This window comes from Alosa alosa, chromosome 10 (genome assembly GCF_017589495.1).
Source record: "Alosa alosa isolate M-15738 ecotype Scorff River chromosome 10, AALO_Geno_1.1, whole genome shotgun sequence".
NCBI lineage: Eukaryota > Metazoa > Chordata > Actinopteri > Clupeiformes > Clupeidae > Alosa > Alosa alosa.
In genome coordinates, this window is record NC_063198.1 from 15079162 (window position 1) to 15106499 (window position 27338).

General features: G+C 41.3%; 2 protein-coding genes across 7 annotated transcripts in view; both read right to left on the minus strand.

The window, feature by feature from the left end:
* Positions 1-108: 108 nt before the first annotated feature.
* Positions 109-6398, minus strand: LOC125301910 (translocon-associated protein subunit alpha-like). Its single transcript, XM_048254758.1, has 9 exons — positions 6254-6398; positions 5390-5508; positions 5115-5208; positions 4864-4991; positions 4266-4400; positions 4051-4127; positions 2968-3046; positions 1327-1420; positions 109-1018 (listed from the first exon to the last, which is right to left on the minus strand). Exons 1-9 carry the CDS (start codon positions 6321-6323, stop codon positions 951-953), a joined length of 864 nt encoding a protein of 287 aa, XP_048110715.1. The 5' UTR covers positions 6324-6398; the 3' UTR covers positions 109-950.
* Positions 6399-10491: 4093 nt separating this feature from the next.
* Positions 10492-27338, minus strand: part of atp2b4 (ATPase plasma membrane Ca2+ transporting 4) — a 66428-nt gene continuing 49581 nt past the window's right edge. For 2 of the 6 annotated variants that reach the window (XM_048255458.1, XM_048255456.1), the window contains 5 exons: positions 26903-27114; positions 26440-26547; positions 24560-24742; positions 20185-20365; positions 17966-18096 (listed from right to left, as the gene is read on the minus strand). In XM_048255458.1, the coding sequence (XP_048111415.1) occupies positions 18092-18096; positions 20185-20365; positions 24560-24742; positions 26440-26547; positions 26903-27114 (689 nt within the window). In that variant the 3' untranslated portion in view covers positions 17966-18091. Of the gene's footprint in view, positions 18097-20184; positions 20366-20973; positions 20980-24559; positions 24743-26439; positions 26548-26902; positions 27115-27338 lie in introns of all 6 variants that reach the window. The other 4 variants (XM_048255457.1, XM_048255454.1, XM_048255455.1 and 1 more) reach the window with 3 other exon arrangements.

The following is a 27338-nucleotide window of genomic DNA, read 5'->3' on the forward strand; positions in this document are numbered from 1 at the left end:
ATACAAGAGAACAAAATCCTTGGGTGAATAAAAAGTGGCAGACTCTGAAGGTGAATGTTTTAGAGACACACACACTCACACACAAAAACAGACTCTTGGACTACTTACTTCTATAAACGCATAAGTGGAACACTTTGAGAATTTATTTCCCATTTCAAGACATACTTATGCAAACCTTGCCTTTGTAGATGTTATGAGGAAGAAATAACCAGCATCACAGTGATACAAAAAAAGAAAAGAAAACAATCAAAAATATCTTCTCCACAATATATTTCAAAATTATAACTCATATAAATAAACCCAGACCAGGGTTACTTATAAGACAGAGTGGAGTCCATCAAAATAAACTAGGGGAATGGCTCAGGGCATCATTAGTCCTCTTACCTACACACATTTCAAACTGTACCAGACTATAACAGCCAAGAAATAGCTACAGAACAGTTGTAGGAAAGAACATAGACTGAGGACATAGTATCAAAATGGAAATTATTGAACCCCTTTTCTTAAACAAAAATGTAGTGTGCCGTTTTTTTTTTTTTCATTTGGCAAAGAAGAACCACCTCCTCCGTCTTTGGTTTAGTATGCTGATTGAATCACCCAGTCTCAACTCATATTTGTCTTGCAGTGCTATTGGCCGTATGCTGATTAAAAGGAGCAGTCCCCACCGTGATCTGTTTAAATGTAAATTTGCTCTGTTGATATGGGCCCATCTCATTCATTTGGAGTCCCATGCTTCCGTCTCGTTGGTCAGACAGCTGCGGATGAGATGGCTGAGTCTTGAGTATGAGAGAGAGGAGGAGGAGGAGGGTGTGGGGGCATTGAGTGAGGTCTCGTCTGATGGTGACAGCCCGCTTGTGGAGAGCCGTGTGGTGGCTGGGTAGATGGAGCTTACAGCATGTGGGCCTTGAGCACTCGTACATGGATATGAAGATGAGCCACATGCGACTGGTTTACTGGTCTGTGGTGCCAGCTGTTCTCTTGGCGCGCTTCCTTGGTGAGGATTTCGGGGAGGCTTTGTCTTGGAAAAAGAGAGAGAGAGAAACACAAATACAAAGAGAGAGAGAGACACAGAGAGAGAGAGAGAGAGAGAGAGAGAGAGAGCAGTGATTATTCATGAGAGTCTGTCATCTGTGGTGGCACATATCTTAGAGCGGTTTTCACCATTAAGCTTTCGCCATCAAACAAGTTTCAAACTAATCAGTGTTTGTACTGGATTGGAAATAACATCAGTTTGATGTCAGTCAGCACAGTGACAACAAATGGCGCGTCATGTATTAAGGTGGGCTCAGACATATAAAGACTTCGATCCACAAGTACTCTACTCACTCATTACGTTAAGGGTCTCCTGAGGGATCCAGCTGATGTCAACGTCACCCATGCCCCCGGTGCCTGTCTCCACCTTGACTGGAAGCCTCTTCCTCTGCAGGTGGAATGGCACAGATGTTAGCACAGTTCATAAGATATTCCACACAAGCAGACTTTATGGCCCTTTCCAAGTTACTTTCCTAGTTACTTCGCACTCTCCCTCGCCACTTGCACTTGGTTTGCGTGTTCACGTGAAGGGTCCGTCATAATAAGGGCCATCCGAAACCAATTACTGTTAAGTAGTAGTGTATTATAAACCCTTCAACGCTGAGTGAATAACGATGCCCCCTTGTCGAGGGTGTATGTTAATTGATGCGGCACGTCATGTTGTTTCAAAACGTCATGATATTTCAATGATGTTTCAAAATCTAAGTTCCGCATGAGTGGGACACGCCTGTAAACAAATCCATGGTTCCGTGATAACCTGTTTCTGCTAGGGAGAGTGAAGTTTGTCTCAAAGCTGAGTGCAGTGTTACGCCCTACACACTAACCAAGGGAACTTCATTTACCTGTAAGGGCTACCCACCTGGGTGCACTCCGTAACCAAGGGGGAGTGGGTAGGGTGAGTGATAGATAGATATTTTTTGACCCAAGGGGAAATTTGTGCTCTGCACTTTACCCAAAGTACACACACACACAGTGTACACCCATTCAAACACACACACACACACCCACCCACCCTCAGCAGTGAGCACACTAGGAGCACACATACACACATAGCAGTGGGCAGCCCTTGATTCGGCATCCGGGGAGCAGTTGGGGGTTAGGTGCCTTGCTCAAGTGGGAGAGCGCTGTTCAGTCACTCACCCACATTTTTCCTACCAGTCTGGGATCGAACCGGCCACCGTTCACAAGTCTCCCTAACCAATAGGCACGGATGAGTACCTCCTCTCTTAGCGCTACTAACAGCTGGACATGCTTAATGTAGCACTTACCACTACCTTCTTCTCTATCCTAACCCCCATCCCCCTTCCAACCCCTTGACTTCACTTGAACTGTTATTCTATTTGATCCAAGTAGTAGCCTACTTGTTGCTGCACTAACAATATCCTAGTGGGACTGTACCTTTATCGTATCTTGATTGGTGCAAGTCACTTTCTATAAAACCGTCAGTTAAGTATAAGTATATATACTCTTTTGATCCCGTGAGGGAAATTTAGTCTCTGCATTTATCCCAATCCGTGAATTAGTGAAACACACTTAGCACACAGTGAACACACAGTGAGGTGAAGCACACACTAATCCCGGCGCAGTGAGCTGCCTGCAACAACAGCGGCGCTCGGGGAGCAGTGAAGGGTAAAGTGCCTTGCTCAAGGGCACTTCAGCTGTGCCTACTGGTCGGGGTTCGAACCGGCAAACCTTCGGTTACAAGTCCGAAGCGTTAACCAGTAGGCCACGGCTGCCCCCAACAACTACATGTAAATGTAACATGGTATCATTTGATACTGATCATTTGATGTATGTTTTTCATGCTGTTGGACAGAGTCCTTTTTTTGCTATATACATATATTTGTGCTAGCTGTGGGCCCAGAACAAATTTTCACTCTAGCCACAATTTACTATACAGAATATATCTATTGACATTCAATATCAAATTCATACCGTGCGGGATTCCAAAACCTGGTACAATCCAAAGGCGCCGAGAACAATCAGTCCACCAAGGAATATGTACATGAACATTCTGCAATGAAATAAGACAGAGGGATAGAAAAAAGGACAACAATGTAAAACTCAGGTGTGAATCAAATGTATTTTATTTCCCAATTCACCCATTAAAAGTTTAAGAATTCCTCAGAGAGGTATTTGTTATGACTCACTATCTGTAAGCACAAAACAGTGTCCATCATGTCAAAACAAGCAAAAAGCAAACTAAGGGCCATTCACTCCAAGAATGGTAATAGTAAGAAAGTATCACTCTAGCTAATATGAATGACAATTGTCCACACAAATTATAACAATATCGATATGAAGAACAATATAGTTGGGGCTCACGTTCAGAGCGATTTTCAGTCAAGTTCAGTCAGTGTGGACACTCATATTGTTGTAAAGACCAGCTTTTTGGCCAACTCTTTTTGCATTTCTAAAGAATGCCTTTTGCAGTTGCAAGGCCAATATTTCAGGACAAAACTGAAAAGGTCTGCCACATGGCTACCCCCATTACAAACAAAGGACATTCATAACTCCACAGGGACCAGGCCAAAGTAATTATCATGCAGTATTGGTTACCTCTGAAATCACTGTCAATCTATGTTGTGAATAATACATTAATGTTTGGTCTTGAATTAATACTTGTAATGTGAGCAACACTGATCATGGTTTCATCACAATTTAATGTATTTCTGCTTAGTTGTAGATTAAAAACTACACCGTAATCTTTAGGTGTGAGAACCACAAGCCTCACACCCACACCTATCCCACCAGCTATCCAAAGACCGGCAAGCCAGATGGGAGGGTCTTGAATACTCAAAAGCGTTGAACTTAAATTAGGATAGCTCTTGGAGATAAGCTCTTTTGTCTTTGCTCTGACCTCTTAGCCCCTCTCTCTGTCGCCGTCTCTCTCTGTCTCCCTTTGTCTTCCTCTCTCTCTATCTTTCTCTCTCTACGCTTTGTTTGGGCCGATTTCTCTCCTTACATCGTTAGTTACATCGTATCTGGTGTGAATGGCCCTGTAGTAGCGGGACTTACGTCTCTCCGTCCAGTCCCTCATCCAGCTCAGTGATGGTGACAGTCTGGTTGTAGATGGCACTCTGGAAAGTATTTCCCTATTGGCACACAAATAAACATAAAGTCATCATGAATCAACATTAAACAAGATCACAAAATGATCATGCTTCAGCCAAAAATGAACAACATCACTGATATAGATGTGTGCAGAACAATGAGAATGACATTTCTCTCACCTCACCATCCTGGTAGTTCAGCAAAATGACCAGGCCGAATGGACGGCCAGCCATGGGCTGGGCAGGGATGAAGGAATATTCGAAAGATGCCTGTTTCTCAGGCTGGACCACTGTGCTCAGGGGCAACGCTGTGAACTGTTCCCAAAAACACACACACACACACAAATGAGGAACAGGAAACATTAACATAATGTAAAACTATGTACATTATTCACTGGTAATAATTCAGCCTGTCACATTTAACAGAACACACTTAGAATAAGTACTTCAAGTAAATCCGGTACCTAAACCATCACATAGCTCAAGCTGACTGACTAGACTTTAAGGCATGATCTTGTATCTAGACATCTGTACATATATTTCACTCATTCACCTGTGTAACTCTACACTTCTTAACTTGTTTTCCTTGCACTTTGTCCTACTGAGTAGATTTAGTACTCAGCACTTACACTTACACAAGATGTCTTACTACTGTGCACAAGCCTCATTTGTAAGTCACTTTGGATAAGAGCATCTGCAAACTCAGTCAATGTAATGTGTATTGATCCGTCAAGAGTCTGACAGGCCAACAGGAAACGCAATGGTCCACTGGACTCACATTCTGGATGTAGAACTGGAAGTCCTGAGGATAACGGAAGGAGGCCTCCAAAGACTGCACGGTGAAATCAGTGCTGCCCTTGTTGGTGAAACCCACAAGGAACTTCACAATCTCATTGGCAGCAAACTCTGCAGGGACCGGTTTTTGAGAGAATGGTCAGTGGAAAAGACTTACTAAAGTCCTCTTCTGAATATGAGGAGAATGAGGAAGAAGAGGAGGAAGACGATGACAATAGAAAAGCCAAGCCATACCTTCTCCAGTCACAAAGATGATGGTGGTGTCAGCATCAGGATGAGAGGTCACATCTGTAGCAGCAGCATCTTCATCTAAATCATCCTCTGTGTCCTGCAGTGGTCAAATAACACCACAGCTCTTATATTGTACAGATGAGTGCATGTGTGAATTTTCAATACTTCTTCAGCAAAGCATAGTATGGGTCTAGAGAAGTCACTGGAGTGACACAATTATCACAAGCAAAGCCAGAACAACGACAAGTATAAGTGTCTGTGTGTTTAGTAACACTCACTGTGTCTGTAGCTTGAGGGTCCTCCACCACCACTTCATCTTCCTCTTCTTCATCTTCCTCTTCTTCGACTGCAGCATCTGGAACCTCATCCTCTAGTTCATCTTCTGCGGATACATGCCCTGGAAGAATAGGGTGAAAAAGTTAAATAAAATCAGAGAGCATATCGAATTTTTGATGACATGCAGATGCAGTAGCCTATGTGTATGCATAACATGTGCATTCGCCTTTTCATTCTCGTTATGTCACAAAGAATAATGCTACACATTATAGTAGCCTAGTACAAGATGCAGTTATTTTTCTGAAGGTCTACTTCTAAAGCAGTTGTGACCCAACAGTGTCTGAAACAATTAAACTTCAGATGGCTGAAGTTTAGCAAAACTACCCCAGTAAATGTAGGCCACCATTTCAAGCAAAGGCGATCAGGTAAGCGTTATTCGCTGACCACGATACATTCTCGTCCCAGAATCTGCCTTCAAATTATAATCTACTGTTGTGCAACACACTTCGCTACAAAAGAGAGAAATGCTGAGAATCAGTGCTTGTATCAGCAACAGCCGTAACGGGAGTCAGTATATCGCTTAGGACACGTCACCAAAGATATGTGTGAGCTGGTAGCACGTTACTGTCAAAAGAACACTTATTTTGAACAAACATGTCAAACAAAAAGTCACGACTGGAATTAAGTGCGACATTGTATCTCTAGGTCATATTTGGAACTCGGCGGCAACACAAATGAATGAAAGTTATGCCACGTCAATATATACGTCTCCAACCCATCAGACAGACAGACAGACTACCCTGCTACCACCACCAGATACTCAAGGCGAAAAGTTTAGAAAAAATACAAGTTCGAAAAAAACTTACCAACAGAGAGCAGACCGCATGGAAATGCCAGCAGAAATACAAGTAATAACTTTGACCCAAATTGAAACATTCTGATGTTCTATGGCGTGTCACTTTCCTCCCAACAACGACAAGAAAAGGAGAGAAGGGTAGAAAGAGGTGGGATTAAAAAAAAGTTTTAGGCCACGCCCACTGAACTACAATAGGTGGACTGATAGACTGACAGGTTTAAAGTACGTGTACTGTTAGAACATCTGACTTTGTATGTGGGAAAGATAAACTCAGTCTCAGAAGTCCGTAGGTCCTATCGCAAATGTAATCTTCCTATTCAGGATAACAATAATTAAATCAGATCACTTCTGAGAATAGTTGAACTGTTTTCTGTCTTGTCCAATGAACTGTTTCCACACGAATGCAAGCTATTTGTGATTGAAGCAATATTTAGGCCTACTGCAGTTAAATTAAATTAAATGAGCTCCTGTAAATGAGACCAGTCATGATACAGACTGGACTGAACATCTCTCTACTGGCCATCTGAGGTATATTTCTTTAGATAGCCTACATAGATAGAGATAGATCCTTGCTTACAGAGTATGACACAGTGCAAAAAAGCCCACATTCAGAACAAGAAAAACAATGATGAAATGATAGCTGTAAAATGATAGTCCATCCGCCAGAATTTTCACAGCGAATTGTCACTTTAAACTAGGCTGGAAGGTTAACTATAAACAAATGAAGTAGCCTACTATACAGTATGTGCCAGAGGAGGTAATGGAATGAAATGTTATATTATGTCAGTATAAATTCAGCCTATAAAATGAATTCAGTGATAGTTGTTGTTGACAATGCCTTTAAACTGGATGTTTTATCACTATAATTAGTCTCCTGTTGGTACTGAGAATAGGCTACTCAGAGGGTTGACTTCAAGAGCTTGGTCTTATTCTATTCTCTAAATATTTGCTCCATGATTGGAGTAGTTCCATTTCTACATCATTCTCTCTCCTGATCCTGGCCTTGAAATAACCTCTACTACTACTGGTTACTCTGTCACTTTCAAAGTAATTATTCTTTTGAACTTACAAAGGGAAACCTAAATTATGTGCAGAGGGTAGTGATAGTATACTTTTACTACCATATTTCTCTTAAGACTCAATCAGGACGATGCAAGATCAGGATCCAGGCTTTATTCTTTTCAATGAGGGGCCAGTGGCCCTCAAGGGAGAGAAGTACATGTTTGTTTCACCCCATCATGGATTTCACCAGATTCTCAGTATTCTCTGACTTCTCTGACTATACAGAAACAGTCTAACATATTTAAAGTTACACACATAGAGAAGGAGTGACCTCTAGGTCCAACCCAGTTTGAATATGCAATAGAAAGGGAGGATGAGGAATAAGCCTTCATCAGGTCTGGTCAGCTTCTATTGTCTTTTAATTAAAACTACCCCCTTTCCTGGGAAGTCCTTCAGAGGCTTGGACACATGCTGTTCTACAAACATTAACATTTCACACCTGGTGATAGGCAAAAGGCCATAGACAGGCAAAAGACAGGCTTTCATTGAATTCAAGGATAAACAAAGGATGCTTGCATACAGACCAAAGACACACACAGGGTACACATGGGTACAAAAATCACAGATGACCATAAGAAGTACGCAGTATGTACATTTACAGAAATGAGGCTAATTCACAACACTTTCAGTAGGAGTACGTGTCCCAACATATTACAAGATCATCATATTTGATTTATTTGCATGACTCATCAAATCAAGGCAAGCTAAATGACACAGGATATGTTCACTCACTCTTAAAACAAATGTGTTGTTCCTACTGGACACAAAAAAACACATACACAAGTTGTGTTGTTTTCAATGCAAGTTGTCTTACTTTCAACACTTGTTCACACTTTTTGTGAACAAGTTCTGGTTCTTTATGTGTAGACATGAATGAGTGTGAGAGCACTCATATTATTGTGGATAATTGTTTGCACTGTGGATTTATAGAGAACTGACCTTGGTGTTGATATCAAAGACGCAAAGCTTAAGTGTTATCCCTCTGTCAATAGAGATTCTATTCTAGGCTAAAGGAAATGTGTGGAATTTTGTATTGAGTTACTTCCAGTACAATTTTACAGCATGTTGTTATAGTAGGCCTACATTGCTACAGAGTGGATGTAATATTACTTCAATTAGAAACAGATCTATGTTATTATCACATTGTTGTATCCTTTGGGTAATAATAAACTAATATTGCTCTAATATTGCCTATACTATTACCTTTTCATTAGTTTGACAGCTGCCTATGGAAACGCAATTCAAATATATAAGATATTGTAAGATCATGTAGATGATTTAAACGTGATTGAGTCAAATGTCCCAAAGATCAAAATAGTGATTCATCACCTTACAGACTCCCACTAGTGGCCTTCTGTGTTTCCCCAACTGAGCATTGAAGGTCCATTTATTCAACTCAGGCCAGCTGCTGGATTACTCAGCACTATGGAGCTGGGAGTTGGAGACTTCATGACCACACAATCGATTCCCACCTGTACAGGAGCTGCACCAGATGGCACACTGTCCACACCGTGACCAGCTGACCTCGGGCTGTGGTACTTAGAACGAGACACTGACATTGAACCCCCCCGAGGAGGATGCTAAAAATACCAAAGGGGCATTATGAATATGTAGGAGTTACACAGTGGCAAGTTGCACCAGGGCCTATTATGTAACGACTAATTAGTCCTCCGATTTATGTAGGGTTGCCAACGTGGTTCTTGAATATTGATTTGGCCACTGAAGAAATACAATAAAATATCTGCAAAGCTTTGCACTTTTGTTTTGGTTTTGCTGTGGTTCATGCAACATTTTCTGTTATCCAAGATGTATCTGAAGTTGCTGCAACAGTTAATCAATTAATCAATTAGTTGTCAATTAGTGAAAATTAGTTGACAACTACTTTGGCAAACGGTTATAGTTGGTTTGTGCCACTTTTAAGGAAACTACCTGAAAATTCTCTGATTGCAGCTTCTCAAGCTTGAATATTTTCATCTTTATATAGTCCTTGATGACAGAAAAGTAAATACCTTTGATTGGACAAAACAAGGCATTTGAGGATATCAATCATTGGCTTTGGGAAACACTGATCAACATTTTTTCTGTCATTTTATCGATCAAACAACAGATAGAATAATCAAGAAAACAATCAACAGATTAATTGAGTATGAAAACAATCATTAGTTGCAGCCCTAAGCTAAAGTAATATTAAGGACAATTAGAAACCCCTGTTCATGCAGTATACTGCCGGGGAAAACACTGTTTTAAAACACTTTTCAATAACTTTCTTCTACTCAAACCCATAACTTAATTTGGTTGTCACACAACACTGAAATTTAAATATCATAATGTTGTAGAGCTGCAGGCAATGTATTCACAATATAAAATAATTAAGTTGTTTAAGCAGCCTTTTCCAGTTCTCCTAATTAAATGTTAAACTGATATTCCTAAGAACAGAAATGTTCTTAGGAATATCCCAGGGATGAAGCTATCTATCTATCTATCTATCTATCTATCTATCTATCTATCTATCTATCTGTCTGTCGGTCTGTCTTCATCCATCTATCCTCTCATAATAAAGTTGCAGTTCTTTTATTCATCCACACAGAGTCACTGTTGCGCAGCTGTTTGCTTTTTTTCTCTCTGAATGCAAAAGATGACATGCCATGCATATCAAGGCTCATCTAAGTCAATTAAGGTAATTCAGAGACACTATAACACATCTTATTTCACTGGGTAATACAGTGCATGCATACACTGCACTAATTTAAAATAATAGAATCTGGGATAGGCCTAAACCATTCAGTGATGCTTATTAGAATCAGTTACAGTAATGCAATATGATGCTAATTAGCCCAATCACTTTAGCTGTGCAGCACAGATGTAGACACACTGAATATTTAAATTCCATAAAAACGTCCAGGTCTGTGTCTGTTAATTTCACATCACTATGCTGGACACCTGTAATTACTGTAATATGTTGTCCACAGATAATTCCTTCCTCTCTAAGGCATTACTCCTTCGAAACGATGCGGGAAACGATTAGGCTTCCCTGCATGAATAATTCATATTTTCAGGTGTTAATGTTCACAATCATAAGTTAAACGGAGCATTCATCACATTACCCAATGATAGTGGATAGATATATACAAGCAAAAAACAAAACAAAGAATCAAACAAAACAAAAAACACTCGAAAATCAATGTATTTAAAATCCTAATGGCTTTATTATATTCATATAGATTGGTATATATTGTTTATATCATAACTTTTCTTCAATTGCTTGATTATCATTCGTCTCGACAGGACAGAAAGGACAAGGCATTCCACATGATCATATTTTACAAAAAAGTGTAAAGAAATGTATAATATGTGCACATCACACGCATACACACACATACATACACACACATACACCCATGCATACACACATATAATACACAAAAAGATTTGTACAAAGTAATAAAATGGAGAGATTGATGGAAGAACAAACACATGTAAACAGGGTGGTGAGAGACACAAGAGGGGAATAGAGCAGAATAAAACTGTACAGGTAACTGATAGTAATGAAGCTCTAATTGGGTACATCTGTTGCATAGCTGAAAGCAATCAGAATTCACATTTTTAACAAAACTGGGCTTGTATTTACAAAAGGAAAAAGTAGAATAGAGAGCCAAGCCCACATATTTGCTAGAAAAGAGACACACCCTGCTCTATTAGTTGTGAAGCTTTTTTCAAGATCGTTTTGTTGGCTAAACACATCACACAGAAATGCTGTCAAACCCAAGTCCAGCTAATGAATCATGTTAGTGCAAGGGCGAGGAGAGAATAGGCTATACTGGAAATGTCAGTACAGGCAACAGTAGGAAAGCCACGGCAGTCTCATAGTGTCAAATCATAAAAAAGACAGACAGAAAAGCCATGCCTCAATTCAACTAACCCCTGTTAAGTGCAAGATCTATGATGTTGAATTTCAACACTACTAATTTCCACTACTACTACACTAGACACAAATGACCATGATTATGACATCTATTATACGATAAACATATTCAGGTTATTGTAAACAATTTGCCTCTTCTGCCTTCACGTAGCCCTTGAAAACATGCTTCTGTACGGGGACCATTGCACACACTCGGTCACATACATGTGCATGTGGCCCAACCACATTACGGTAATGGGTGTTTATTTACACAAAGTGCAGCTTTTGAGTTACACTGAAAACATGTGTGCACAGTGAATCTATGGGCACGAGAAAAAAGGCAGATTGAAGATAGGGCCACTACATCCATATGTAAGTCCCGTCTAGGATTGGAATGTATAGTTCTTACAATTTGTTGTTGCTATGGTTCACACAATGACCATCAAGTAGCATAAAAGCATAAAACTGAACTACTTTACATGGGTGAAAATGAGAATCTCCAAATACATTCCAAAGCATGCTTATGAGTTAGGCAGCTACTATACACTATCATACAGTGGTTGAGCTATCTGAAGATCTACACATCTATTATTATGCTACTACTCTACAAAGGATCTGTCAGTCTCGGACAACATGTTCATGCATCACAGAGCATGCTGTTTTTTATCTGCTGTTCAGGAGAGCCACAGAGCTGCAAGAACAACTCACCACAGAAGATATTATTCAAAATTATGCACAGCAAATGAGCATCGTTAGGCCTGTGTTACTGTGGAACCAGTCAGTTAGTGCTTAGGTGACTGTAACATAAAAATACATTCAGCTCTCGGGGAGCGTTTCTTCTGACACAGGATCCAGTCTCAGCTCTGAGCGGAGATGGGGGTGGGGGTATGGCTTTGATGTAGCTGGAGGCTGGGCTGACAAGAGAGGGGTGAAATGGCTGGAGGATGACATCAGGCAGCCCTTCTGAGGTTGCAGCCCTTTGGTTCTCAGTAAAGGTATGTCTTCATGACAAGAGGACAATCAAAGTGTTCATGGCATTTAAATATCTGTTGCTGCTGTTTATCTCACTATTCATAAGTTGTAAATATTAAGCGCTGACAAAAAAATAATAAAGATTTTTCAGGTTTTCAGGTATCACAATATCTAACAGCTAACATTTAACATGTAACATCTTTAAAGACACAGTGGAGAAAAGACATGTTTTCTCGTGGTCATCACATCCTATTCCATGTTCACAAATGTTGGCTCTGTGCTTATGGCTGTCAGCAATAAATGATCATTTCAAGTATGATACTGGTTTCTCATTACCCTCTCTCCTCTGTTAGGATAGGATCTGAAGAGACAGTTTCAAATTTCTGATCTAATTAGCCTTCCCTAGACTCCACTATAAGACAGGAATAGCTCATATTAGAAGCAATAGGATGAGAGCATAAAACTAAAGTCATTAGGATGCTGGTAATAGGCAGACTGAAAAGCCCATGAGTAAGTCTACTTCCTGATCTTTCTGCAACAACAATGGCAATAGATTATTTTCGGGAATGTTCTCATCCATGCTTAAGAGCATTTATCAGAGGCCAATTGAGTTACTGATAACAATAAAAGTAATCTTTTACTAATCACAGCATATTTGGCACTACATGTTTTCTATTTTCTTGATTTTCAGCACATTACATCATTGTTCAACTGTGTCCAAACTGTCAGTGGCTAGTCTGACACAACTAATTAGTGCTGTGAAGATGTGTGAAAAGTTGGAGTGCAGCGGAATGTTACTCATGAGGAGTGAGATTTCTTTCGTTGAGAAAGCAAAAAATGACATGAACTAAACATTTAGAAAACATCTTTTTTATGTGCAACCATACAGAAGGGCGTACATACAGAAAGGGATCAATGTGTCAAGTGAAACCATGCAAATACACCTTTAACTGACACATCCATCCTTCAGATGGCTTTAGTCTGCCTGTATTTCCTGGAATGCAGAGGGACATAATGACCACAAGTCACATGAGTTGGGTGTTATGTATGTATAGTATATAATATGTAACCAGCAGGGTATGAATAGACTGGAGCATTGGTGGGTAGGAAGTGAGAGGAGGTTATAGGAGACAGTGGTGATGGAGACCAACTGCTCCTGAGGATGAGATTTTGGAATGTTCTATTTGCATGTAAACTACTTTTTTTTTCCCATCACTTGCCGTTCACAGACTGAATCCAAGAATTCCTGGAGTTGGATCTGGCAATAGTTAAATTGATGCCTATAGACCTCCCAGATGTCCCAATTGGCCAGTAGGTAAAGGAATTACAAGTGATTTCACTGTGGGCAATTACAACAGTTTCAGTAGTGCTTCAAATGACACTTCATATATGATGACTGTATATGATATGGTGAAAATGTCCTGTGCTCCTCAAATCAATGTCAAGACAATGGTGAATGGTGTTTTTTGTGAAGTAATGAAAGGTTAGTACTAGTATGTTTATGTCTACTTTGATAGTCTCGACCATTAGGAAGATTCAGGGGTAATTCTGTCAGCAATTCCCCACAGCCATTGCAATATTGTCAGAGTGTGTCTCATTTCTAACAAATAGGGAACAACATAAATACATGAACAGAAACATTTGAAGTATTTGAATTTGTGTGTACATGTGTGTGTTTGTGTGTGTGTGTGTGTGTGTGTGTGTGTGTGTGTGTGTGTGTGTAAGAGAAAGAATGAGAGATACAAGGGGGAGAGAGACAGAGACAGAGAGAGAGAAAAATAAAATAGCAGATGGAAATTTATGGAGGAAGTAAACAGGAGGGAGTATCATTCCATACATAAACATGCAGAACATTGAACACATATACTGAACAGTAAGCATTTTTTTCTCTCAGCACAGCATGGCTTAGGCTACACAGGACACTAAAATACCAATCGCACCAGGTTGTACGTATTGCTTTGAACCACCAATTTGTTTATAATTCATGCATGCCACATAGATGCTATTATGCTTATACAAAAATAACACCAGTGCTTATTATTACTGTCATCATATGAGTCACAGAATGTAATGTTCTGTCATCTTTTCTTTTCCCACCCGGGTTCCATGACAGTCAAACACAGCATGAGCTCTTGGTACATATAAATAAGTGGTTGTGACTTACATTGGTGATATTCCAGTTTTAACATTATTTTATTTACAATTGAGTTGTAACCTCTCCAAAACTCTGTTGTAAAAAGAGCCATTCACGCAAGATGGTTAGACAAACAATGTCGTTTTGCAGTTGCACAACATCTTAAGGGACATCATATTGAAGCTCACGGCAGAATATAGAACCAATGTACAGGCCAAACATTTGCAATACCATTAACTATGTTTTCCCAGAGGTATCAAAGTAAAATAGAAAAGAAATCAGGTACTTAATTTGAACTGGCCAATGTTTGACCAACAACATATTCACCTCCTTTGTATAGTTGTGCCCCGGGTAGACAAAGCATTTCTTTCACATACCACTGCACAGAAAGGACAGAAGTCGTTATAAAGTCTGAAGAAACATTAAGGACAGGGGTAATCTCTGAAACACATAAAACAATTGCAATCCAGGCTCATATGGGAAAACTAATTGGACTAAGGGTGTAGAAACAATCAGTGATTGACTGTAATAAAGGGATTAAATAAAAGGCAATTGTAGAAAACTTTGGCAGGGCTGTAAAGCTTGAAAAACATTTTAGAGATAATAGAATTACCTTCCTATTTGTCCATATTCATTGGATGCTGACTATAAATAATATTAAGATAGAGTTGAGAAATTAACAGAATTATAGAGAAAACAATTGAAATCGCAGAAATTATACAGACTAACACTTTCAAAAAGCACTAGAGAATAGATGTTGGTCCAATAGAAACATTTTTTTATGGGAACATCATTTTCCTTTCATACAAATTCAGGTCCTTTCAAATCTGAAGTTTCTGATGATTTTTAAAAATATATATATACGTCTATCTGCTAAAAATCTTTTTTAAGAGAAAATCTCAACTTAAAAATCAATTATTAACTGTAGTCAATGGTGAGCACCACTCATTCATAAAATAAATTAAACCTGTTGTCAGATCAAGCAATAAGAAAGAAAACAACAATGAAAATACATACTATATATTTATATATAAAAAAACATTTTCATACATCTGTGTAATATTAAGTCAACTGGATCTTGTACGAAATGTTTTGAGAAGGGAGTAGGAAAGTTGCAATGACAATTGTCTTCAATAAAATAACAGTTTGAGGCAAAGTGGACTTTTCTAGAGGCTAGCCCATTTAGGCTTCGGAGTCTAGCCTGTGTCTCAATCACGTGGCTTTCAGTGGTAAACATCACCATTTAGTTTTAATTGGCCGTAAAACTAGAGAATAATTTAATGCATGGTTCAATAATGGCATTGATAAGGATGACAGGGATGTTAGTTTTTGTTTTTGCTCACTCCACTAATGTCATCAGGTTTACCAGCTTACACACCAATAATTGTCTATTTTACTAAATATTAAAAAAGTACTAGTGTAAATATAAAACCCACAGAGGAGTGGTTAAAAAAGGAACGATACACTGAGTTCAATATGAAAATCGTGCAGGAGGCCTCTCTAGCTCACAGTCTAAGTCACTGTGGGAGGAGGCAAAGGAAACAATCAGTAGGCAGGGGAAGCCTATTACTATTTTCAAACTTTGATCCCCCTCACATGAAAGTGATCTGCTTCGTATTTTTTCTCTTGTCATTCGGCAGTGACTTAGTTTGTCTTTTTTTTCTGGTCGGAAATAAACAGCAACCCCTAAAATATGGCTCTGAGAAGTAGAAACATGCAGTCGACAACTCTGCACAATGCAGATATGAAAATAAGGTTCAAATATGGCAGTACTCAGTTATTAGTAATAAAATAGGTGTCTATGCCATGGAAGTTTATTTCTTTTCTCAATTACTCCCTTCTTTCCATGAAGGAGAAGAAAAATAAACATGTGTAAGCTTATGCGAGTGCAACTATGAGAAATTACACAAAAGGGAATTCCTCCACCTACACTTTTTTTTGTACAATGATGTAATTGCCTACTAAAAAGGATCCCTTTCACATACAATTTTGTTTTGGATTTTCTGTTGACAACTGACAATTTGGCTATACAATTTTGTTTTGGATGTTCTGTTGACAACTAACAATTTGGCTATACAATTTTGTTTTGGATGTTCTGTTGACAACTAACAATTTGGCTGGACAATGGGTCTCTAACATTTTCAGAACAGAAGCATTTTGCAGATTTGGATGGAGAAAGCTGGGACATAGCACAAGAGCTGAGCCTCTGAAAGGAACTTGATCCTGAAGCTAAGAGCAGGGGAAGGGGGAAGTTCAATTTTCAGAGCCTGTGTTTGTATTGAGAGTTAGTCAGAAACCCAAGATGGATGTTTTGGTGTAAATATTACAGCACTGACTGTTGCGTAGCCTATGAACTTCATACACGCAATACACACAAATTCTAGTGTATGCTATGGATGTAGGCATTACACACAGACACACACTCACTTCCACACACACACACACACACACACACACACACACGCATACACGCATTCACATACGCACACGTAAACAAGTAGGATGTGGCCCACTGATAGTTGATATCTACCAGTTGATATCATCAGTATATTGTGTAGTTTGTCATGGGCCTGTGCATGGAAGTACAATAACAATCAATCAAGAGTAGTGTCTGTGGGTAATAAACATAAACACCTAAAGCAATTAGAAGCGTCAACACACCAACATTCCTCTGGTGCAGTGCAGGCGTTGGATTTTAAAGCCTCACCTTCAGACTGTTTGGTTCAGAAGAGAGCAGAGTTATGATCATGGTCACACACGTCACGCACTGACTGAGTTCGGTTTAGTAAAGTAAGTAAAAACCATGGAATGTTAGATTGATTACATTTTCCTTTAAAAGTGCAGGATGTGTTTCACGAGGCCAAGCCCGTATGGTATCCATAACCACAAACTCAATATCAATTAAAAACTGCCCAGTAATAACAATAAAAAATAACTGAGTTACAATATCTGTTCATTTCCACGGTCCATTGGCTTCAGACATCCTGTTCAAATGGCCCTCACATGTGAAATCACAGAAGCACTGAGAACACGCCCATGCGCACATACATACACGCACGCTCATTAGTAAGTATTTAAAGATGCTTATGGAATATATGTTTACAAAAGAAACAAAAACAAATAAACAAACAAAAATAAACTAAATTACAATGTTTAGCCATCTTTTGGAAAGAATATGTTAGATTTAAAGCATTACAGACATGTCTAGCAAAACATAACTGGGGGAAATTGGAAGGGGGAGGATGAGTCGATGAAACGGGGGGTGTTACAGGCCTGCTGGTCTGTTGCCTTTCTGGTTGGAGGTGTCCACTGCGCTGGCTTGCTGTCTGTACATGGATGTAGTAGCGGTGTGCAAACACCAGAGGGCAGTAGTGAAGTGGAGACAGAGAGACAGACACAGAGAGATAGACAGTGAGAGAGAGAGAGAGAGAGAGAGAGAGAGAGAGAGTCAGTCCCATCATCAGGCTGTGATGTGACACGGTACTGTGACAGGAGATGGGAGTCCGGCAGTGCTCTTGTTTCAATGGAGTTTGGGGAGGTGGGGGAGTTGGGAGGGGTCCCAGTTTGTGCGGAATGTTGGTCACTTTGTGCTGGGGGCGGGCTGGATGGCTGACTCACTCACTCCCTCCTCCGCCTCCTCATCTTCATCCTCCTTGATGGAGGGGATCTGGGCCTCCTCCTCAGACAGGGGCACGAACTCAGGGTGGGACATGAAACTGTGGATGGAGTTTCTGGACTTCTGGACTTCGTAAAGGGAGCTACGGAACGCGTTCACCACCTTAATCTGCGAGGGAAATGGAGGAGAGTGGAGGAGGAGGAGGGACGAGTCCAAGGACAACAAGAAAACAAAAGAAAACAACAAGAAAGAGGGAGAGAAGAGAAGAGAAGAAAGGAATTAATGTCAGTTTACCAATATACACTGCAAGGGAGGATTATGGGTTGATCTGAGTAGGGAGTGTGTGTACAGTCAGTCCTTTCTAGGCCCACACTCAGATGTGAGAATGGGACCCACCAGTGATGGGGGTGGTGGGGGAGGGGGGGTGGTTTTAACAGGGACCCAACAAGGTCTCAGAACACAACACAGCACAACACACTCCAATACACACAACATAGAACACAGGCTGGAATCTAGGGCAGGAGGAGTACATTCACAGTCGCAACCCAAAAATCACACTTGAAAAGAACTACTGAGATGAACCGCAAGCAGGGTAAAAAGGAGACGCCAATGACAACAAAACCAAAACACACTACACCACACCACAGCACACCACAATTCTCCTCCAACACCAAGCACAAATTCTTCAGAGATGAAACATGGTGGGCTAGAAGTAGCCAGGGGTTGAGTGGAGTGGGTTGGTGCAGTGGCAGTCCTTTCAACCCAAAATGCAGTCAGATGAGGGAGTGGGCATGAGAGAAGGATGAAGTCATTTGATGTAAGGTAGCAACCATGTAATGAAAGAATTCAATTGGACATGGAGAAATACACATACATGCACAGCTACACCTTCGAAAAATACACCTGCACTGCCACACACACACACACACACACACACACACATGTTGTGTGGAAAAAAGGGATCTAGGGCTAAAGGTCAGTAGCCTACAATCAAATCCATCTTGTCCTGTGCTTGTCTAGCATCTACAAGTGCAGTCAAGTGTATCTTGAACGAAACACTGACCAATTTTCTGTGTATGCATCTAATATCTAATCCTCTAGAGTCTAAATTTAGTGTAATTTAGTGACAATAACTTTGATATTATGCTGATTTTATACTCCTTGTGGTTACCATGAAAACCACCCAACAAACTACACATATACACACTCTGTCTATCGCTCATACTCTCACACCTCACACACCCACACACACACACACACACACACACACACACACACACACACACACACACACACAAACACAGAGTAAATGTATGTGAAGCAAGAACAAAATGTCCTCATTATCTTTGGAGTGATGATGATGGTACGCTTCATTTAAACTCCTGTACCTCATAAGCCTTAATGTCCTTAAAAAAAAAAAAAAAACTTTCACTGCAGGGAAAAAAAGGCGGATCCATGTGTGACAAAAATGTCTTTGAAGAATTCTTGCAAGGGTTAATGCATGCAGACCTTTAGCATACTCAGCATGAGAATTAAATAAAACAGCATTATACAAGCATAGGGCCAAATGCAGGAAATATGCAGGCAGTCAGGCAGTCTATATAAGAGAGAGATGATGTGAGGGCGGGAATAAAGAGAGGCAATATGAGAAAGGGAGTGAAACTGTACATTTGCAAGAGAGAGAGAATTAAGGGCTGAGACAGAGAGAAAGAGAGCAAACGAAAGAACGATAGAAAGAATTGAAAGAAAGAAAAAAGAAAAAGAAAGAAAGAATTGAAAGAAAGAAAGACAGAAAGAAAGAAAGAGAAAAAGAGAGAGAAAGGCTGACAGATTGAACAGGGGGGCCAGAGCATATTGAAGTGCAGCACAGAACATAGGCAAAGAGGCAAAGGGGCGAAGAGGCCATGTCATGGCAGGACGGGGCATTCAGCATCCACTCATGCAGCATTTTGTGCAGTGTAGTGGGTTGGGGTGAGGATGGTTGGAGGAGGACGGTGGGGGGGAGCACGTCTATGTTTGTGTGTGTGTGTGTGTGTGTGTGTGTGTTTGTGTGTGTGCAGCGTGATGAGGGCTGTGTGTGTGTGTGTTTGTGTGTGTGTTTGTGTGTGTGCAGCGTGATGAGGGCTGTGTGTGTGTGTGTGTGTGTGTGTGTGTGTGTGTGTGTGTGTGTGTGTGTGTGTGTGGGAGGGGGGGGGTGGGGGTGACTGATGTGGTCCGTGACTATGGTGGCCGGCCGTTGGCGACCATGTGACTCACTGCCAGCAGCAGAGGCGGAGGCGGGCGCCGCAGCGGCAGAGTTGGCGCAGAGCGCGGAAGAGGAAATCTCTACATGGGTGGGACTAGAAACGGTTTTTGCATCGTTTTGCTGGCTGACCACGGAGGGCTGTCGGCGCAGGGCCCCGGGGACAGGGCCGTGGAATGTGTTAACCACGTCCATCTGCAAAGAACAGGGGTGGGGCAGAGGTGAAGCAGAGGGGAAGAGTCCCAAAGAGCAAAGAGCCATAGAAAGGTGGGGCAGAGAGAGAGAGAGAGAGAGAGAGAGAGAGAGGGATCAGGAAGCAGAGGAGACACTGGTTAGAATACATTCTGTCAGTCACTGACGAAGAAAAAGAAGAAAAAGAAGAAGAATCCATTAGCACATCAGTGGAGGGGAGACACCATGACATGGAGCAGCAAAGACAGCGGCAGGAGAAGCGCTTCTCTATAGAGGTGAGAGGGAAATGCATTTTCAGTGTGAAAAAGCCGAAGTGCAGAGCAGGGTAGGCTATGCCGCTCTATTGATCACAATGTCAGTTACATCGGCAGAGCGGCTCCACCTGTCACAGGGTCACAACAAAACCAGATCATGTGTGCATCCAGTGGGAAGGAACAGAAGATCTATACAGTAGAGTAGAGAAGACCTACAGAGTAGTAAAGTCTCTGACTCTCCGTTTGGTTTACTCAGTCCAATTCTGTGTAGTGAATGTCCACTATTGGCTAACAACAGGGTGGGGTAGGGGTGGGGTGGAGAACTAGGCTAGAGGACATGTCTCTCTTTCTACTCACCGATGACTAACATCAAATGGGAATGCATCAGTACAGTTCAGTATAGTAAAGAGAAAAAAAAACACATCCTGAATTATTCATATGAAAGTACACATGCTGTAAATTAGCTATAATAGAGATCTCAGGAAGCATGTGGATATTTTGTAATGCACTCTTCACACAAACATTACATTACATTACATTTAGCAGACACTTCTTGACCAAAGTGACTTACATATGTCAGCTATATTACAAGGGATCACATTGTCCACGGAGCAACTTGGGGTTAAGTGCTTTGCTCAAGGGCACAACAGTGGAAGCCGGGAATTGAATTGACAACTTTCAGGCTACTGCACGCTAGCCCAGCTCCTTAACCACTACACTACCACCGCCGCGGTAACAAAACCTCACATTTTAATGAATGCATAAAAAATAATTCTGCACATGGATACACACACACACACACACACACACACACTGCACTACACAGGAAATAAGAGAACATGATAAAAGAGTTAGAAGAGAAAAATTCAGAGAATGTTAAATTCCTCATTAGGAGCTGGTGAAAACAGTGAGGCACTTTCTAGGCAATGGGCACGGGTGGATAGGGCAAATGGAGGGGCCCAGCAGAGAAAACATCCACCCACACGAATGCATATAAAGCACTAAATGGAAAAACAGAAATATGGCAGAATGCAGCTATGCGAGGCCCTTGGAAGCTAACCAGTGATGGGAGTATGGACATATGCTGAGAGGTATATATGCTGAGAGGCCTTTCATAGTGTCGTCTTAAATGCTTGATATTACACTGGCTCACTCACAGAAGCAGAACTGGCTTGTGAGGCAACCTTTGGCAGATGCCAGGTCCATCATCTTGATTATTATTTTTATTTTTTTAAAGAAAGCTAAATTCGTAATTGGCTTCTGATGAAAGCAATAAGAGCAATAAAAAAGGGGCTTTCATGACAGCGAATGTGACAGACGGAGAAGGATTCACGTGGTTTGCGAAGATTGGCAACTTGGCCTTGTTTCACTGTCAAGGAGCCTTGATAATGCCAACCCCTTTCATCCGTCGATTTGTGTGCATTTCAATTTTAACACAAAAGGTCTCATTGAATAGGCCATGTTCAGTGGTTATCAAAAAAAGAGAACACATTGTTATGTCTCATGGTACAGTCAAAAGAAAGTGTTCTAACAAAATTGTTTAATGAAGTTGGTTTTTCATTAACAGTAATTTAGGACACATGCTTTTCAGAGCCTCTCAGGAGGCCTACGGTTCTCTGCACACAACAGATTAGGTCACGGTTCGATCTTTTTTTTTTGTTCTAGTGTGGATAAAAGAGAACTGATCCACAGTGGCCAACAGATGAGCAGTTCCACTAAAAAAAGAAATGGAAAACCAATTGGCGATGAACTAAAAAAAACAATGAACTAGAACGCCTATGAATTAGAAAAGACTATGGGTTGTGCAATGAACTGGGTCGAAAAGCTATATCCCCCCCCACACACACACACACACACATGTGCCACATTGTCTTGGGCACAGCTGTCAGTGGTTGTGGGGGAAATGAGAATTTTCTGGAGTGGTATTCCTGAGCCTTTCCAGTGTCTGAGCCTTTCCAGCGCCTTTGACAGACAGAAACAGGCCAGACAAGAGATGATGAATCAGGCCGTGAGGAAAGATCTGAAGGAGAGAAGGAGAAGATGAGAACTCTGACAACATTTACTACCTAAAACCACCACAGTTTCTCTCTTTCTCTCTCTCACTCTCTCTCTCTCTCTCACTACAGCGCAAACCTTCAACTAGCCATGATCAAAGCGCCTGCATTGTGGAAAACAGTCAGTGGAGAAATAAACAACTATTTAAATAATAAAACATGTCCAGCTTCAGCTCCATGTCTTCAACATTGGTGACAAAAAAAGAGAAATGTAACGCAGCCTGAAAGGATGGGACAGCCCTGTACTTTCTTCAGCAGGAAGGAGATAAACAGCTTATAAATAGGCAACTGTAACCTGTCTTACAACACATCCTCACAAACCCTGTCCTTCTTAAACCTGGGCCTCCTCCTCAAAACCCACCATGTGCATGGATACAAAAAAATAAATCCTTCAGTGAAAAAAAAAAAAACAGAAAAAAAAGAAATTTTTATGTTTAATTTCTGTCTCAGCTTACATCACTTCACAGTAAAAATGGACACTCCTACACTGTACTTCAAACAACAGAAAGGCAAAGACAAGACAATTTTTTGACACATTTGTGTCACAATGTGTCAATTTTTTTGTTTTCCAAAGGAAAAAATTTAAATGATCTGAGAGAGAGAGAGAGAGAGAGAGAGAGAGAGAGACATGTGAAACACACACACACACACACACACACACACACACACACAGACATGGTGACAGGTGCTGTCTGTGTGTGGGTCACAGTGGGTGTGTGTTCCCTCTCTGCCTCCACATGGGGGCAGCGCAAGCCTTTGCCAGGTACGCGTAGGAATAAACATGTGTCAGTTTGTATGCATGATGTGCGTGTGTGTGCGCGTGTGTGTTTGCCTGTATCTGTGTGTTTGTGTATATGTCCAGAGAGAGAGAGACAGAGAGAGAGAGAGAGAGAGATGAGAGAGAGGAGAGAGTGAGTGAGTGGGTTTGTGTGGGCTGCAGCTCAAATGGTTGTCAGCAGGAGGCTTGCCTTTTCAGAGAACCCACCCATGGGAAAAGAGCCGGCATTGGGGGTTCAGCTGCACTAGTAAACACCATGCAGCTGGAGCCCAGCAACATGCTCCCAGCTTGATGAGGAAGGTGTCATTTCCAGCACGCCTCAGTGATACATCTATCCTGGCAGGCACTGGGAGAAACCAGCGCGTAACCTTCAGTCATGTTAGGTACTGTAGGTGGAAAACATCAGATACTAAGCTAGCTGAGTTTGTGTCTGGAGAAATCTCCTAGTGCTCCATAATCCATGTGAGAACTCAAAAGCTGAAAAATGCAAACAGGCGTGAGAACTTGTGTCATAAAGCACAAAGAACAACGTTGGCAATGAAAAATGAAATGAAAAGGCCAAACCTGAGAAATGAACTGTGTTGTGAAAACATTTATCAAAAAGGTTGGCAATATGTGTAACATAGCCGTGATGGTGTATACTGTGAGAGCCTCTGAGGCTAACTAATGGATCTCCCCATCAGCTCTCAGCTGCTCTTGGTACCATGGTTAACATAAAGAGTTTGGTTCCAAAACGCTATATCCTCCATTTTAATGAATTTTCATAAATATTTTTTTTTTTATCGGTACATTTTGTTTTCCAAGTAATTTCAGTAGAACTGTAATTGGGTATTGTTATTTGATTTATCTTTACTCAATCAAAACAACACAACTGCAATTTCATTGATATTTATTGAAATACACAATTAAATAACATGATTTATTAATAATAGTTTTAAAAATGGAGATAGCGTTTTGGAACCAAACTCTTCATATATTGAGGAGGGGAGAAAAAAGACTGGACGGTTCCTGGACTGGACGGAGCGAAAGACGGAATCTGTTGGTCTCCAGCCTGTTGACATAGAGAGTGCCGTTAGTCAGGCGAGCGAGGGGGAGGGAGGGGAGCACATACCTGAGTCTGGATGCGGTTGAGTCCTCGGAACCAGAGGATCTGGCCACGGCGGAGCTCCATCTCGGCGTGGTCGATCTCGTCCTCGCCCTCGATCATCTCCTCCTCGTGCATCTCGGCCTTGGTGATGCCGTGGCCGGCCTCCTTCAGGAACTTGAGGCGGTGCGTGGGCACGGCCGAGATGAGCTAGGGGAGGGAAGGAGGGCAGGGGCACACCAGAGAGGTCACACACTGCACATTGGACTACATTCATGCACATGGAAGAATGTCCATCTCTGGGTTCTAATGTTGTGTGCCAGAATGTTGCTTCTTGTGACGATGTTTGGGTCTTTTGTCTTATTAGGGAGAGAGAGCCAGAGCACATTGCATTAAGAATACAATAAAATACTTTCCGTACATATACAAATACATAAACTATGATAATAAACTTCAACGGAACTGAGCTCTGCAACTATTCAAGTATTCTGCTGCATGTTGTAATATTTTCTATTAACTTGATGGCAAGGGCATGGCCAAGGGCAAGGCCAATATTGTCACGTGATGAAGTTACCACCGGATCAACTGATTTTGTATAACTAATTTTGTGTGACCCACTGCAATTCAAGCATATGTGTGCAAGTGTTGTATAATGAACAAGCTCCTATGTCCTATTTCACTTCATTTTCAGTCTGGATTTCAGCAAGGTTACTATTCAGCCAGCAGCCACAGTGGTCTATTAATGGGTATCTTTGTGATTTTTAATACTGGAGCTTGACCCTGACCATTATTCTAATGAAACTATTTCCTCTTCCTCAAAGAAATAACCCACATCAATGTTATTTTTTCAATACCAATATAGTGAACGGGAAGGCTCCAGTAAAAAAGGCACTTAAAATAAAATAAAAAACAACATAAAACATATCACATATTAAGTCCTTGTCAAGCCTCTACCATTTTTTCCACCAAATTATTTGTGTTAATTGCTTCAAATATTGCTTGAGATATGATCAAAGGCATGGCCTCAGAGTTAACCCTCGCTGGGTATTTTTAACAAAAAGCCCAAGCGTGTGCAAAGGAGAGCATGCACATCACATCTCGTACAACATGGAGTCTTTTGATGCCAGAACTGATGGCAGTTCCCCCGCTGCACCAGGCATTTAAACATGCGCGGCATGAGAAGGAGGCAGGGGCACGTTGGTTCGCTGCAGAGGGAGTCGCTCACAGAGTTCCTTCTCCCTCCTCGGGGGGGGTGGGTAAATGTGGGACAGCTCCATATCTAGTGCGGCGACGTTCATTACTAGGGTGGCGCGTAGAAAGGCTCTTTTGTTTCATCATTATTCATCCTGTCACTGAGTCGTTTACTTTAGCGAGAGCTCAACGTCAAAACCCTCCTGCCAGACTGAAGAAACACTTGGCCTCGATGGCAACAGGGTGTTTCTGAGAAAGAATTTGGCTTCTTGAGTTGTGATGAATGGCTATTTTCCTCTTGTACCAAAGTGCCTTTGAAATGTGTATTTTGAAATCCACTTTGTGTTTGTTCAGGTTTGTGTTAAAAGTAATTTCAGAAAATGAAAAACAGACAGAAATACTGCATGTATCTGCATGTATCGTAAGTGTATAACATTAATACGGTACATCCTGTAGCAGACATGATAACAAACCTTAAGAACAGAGCCATGACTTTCTATTTATATATCTAACACACAAACACCTCTCTTGCCTCTGCAGTCACACAACCTGCAAATCACATCGCATGTGCTACTGTAACCATGGTGATGATGTCATGAGCTCAACTGAGAGGAGTATCTTTAACATCTCGTGCAGTGGCTAGGCTGCAACGCTGGTGTTTCCTGTGTACTGTTTTAACTTGCATGGCACGCTCGTGGCCACAGTGGACCTCTTACCTGACCCCAGAGCAGCTCGCCGACACCGATGAACACGCACCAGAGCCACTGGTCGATGGTGAGCGCCGTGCAGGAGAAGGGCTTCCCCCCAAACTGAATAATGACAATCTGTGACAAACAAAAAAGCGACCATCGTCAGACAGGTCTGTATTAAGCAGCTTCAACCTGGGCTAACCATTCAACATTAAGTAATTTCCTGTGTATTAGTCGCATTGTGTATAAGCCGCAGGACAGTGTTTTATGTAAGTTAAAAGAAACAAAACCATATTAATACTATATTAACTGCCCCCGTGTATTAATTTTGCAAAATCAATCTATAAGCCGTGGCTAATAGTTGGGAAATTATGGTACGGGAAACTGGGACGAAAATAAAATCAATGACAATGGGGTGCTACTGATTTCCACCATCCACTGACAATGACCAAATGGTATCTATGTGCCAGAAGCTGTTAAATCCAGTTACCTGGATAGCAAAAGTGCCCAGGACCACAGAGCAGAAGATGGGGTTGCGGTAGATGCTTTCAAACACGTTCCTCTCGCCGTGGATCTTGCGAGCGTTGATCTCGTTGAAGAGCTGCATCATGACGAAGACGTTGAAGATGATCGTGTAGTGTTCAGAGGGAGGCGCGTGCAGTGGCGAGTTGCGGCCACTGTCGATGTCGAAAATTTTCTCTCCTATTTAATTGACGGTAGGGGGTTAATAGCACAAAAAAGAATACAGAGAGATAATGAGATTAAGAGTGTGTCTAATCCCAACCCGAGGCATAGGGTCAGATCTAGGACAAGCATACTGGATAAATGAGGGATTTTTCCCACACTGACTTCAATTGTCCTCATGTTTAATGGAGCAGTGTTTCAGCCATGTGGTCAAAAGACTAGTTCATTACGCTACAATGTGA

Bases quoted from the DNA above. Each gene is read 5' to 3' on its own strand.
- LOC125301910 (XM_048254758.1), bottom strand. From the start codon at position 6,323: ATGTTTCAATTTGGGTCAAAGTTATTACTTGTATTTCTGCTGGCATTT. The intron at 5,209-5,389 runs GTGAGTGTTACT...TGACCACTGCAG, and splicing joins ACCCTCAAGCTACAGACACA to GACACAGAGGATGATTTAGA. The intron at 4,992-5,114 runs GTATGGCTTGGC...CGGTCCCTGCAG, and splicing joins CATCTTTGTGACTGGAGAAG to AGTTTGCTGCCAATGAGATT.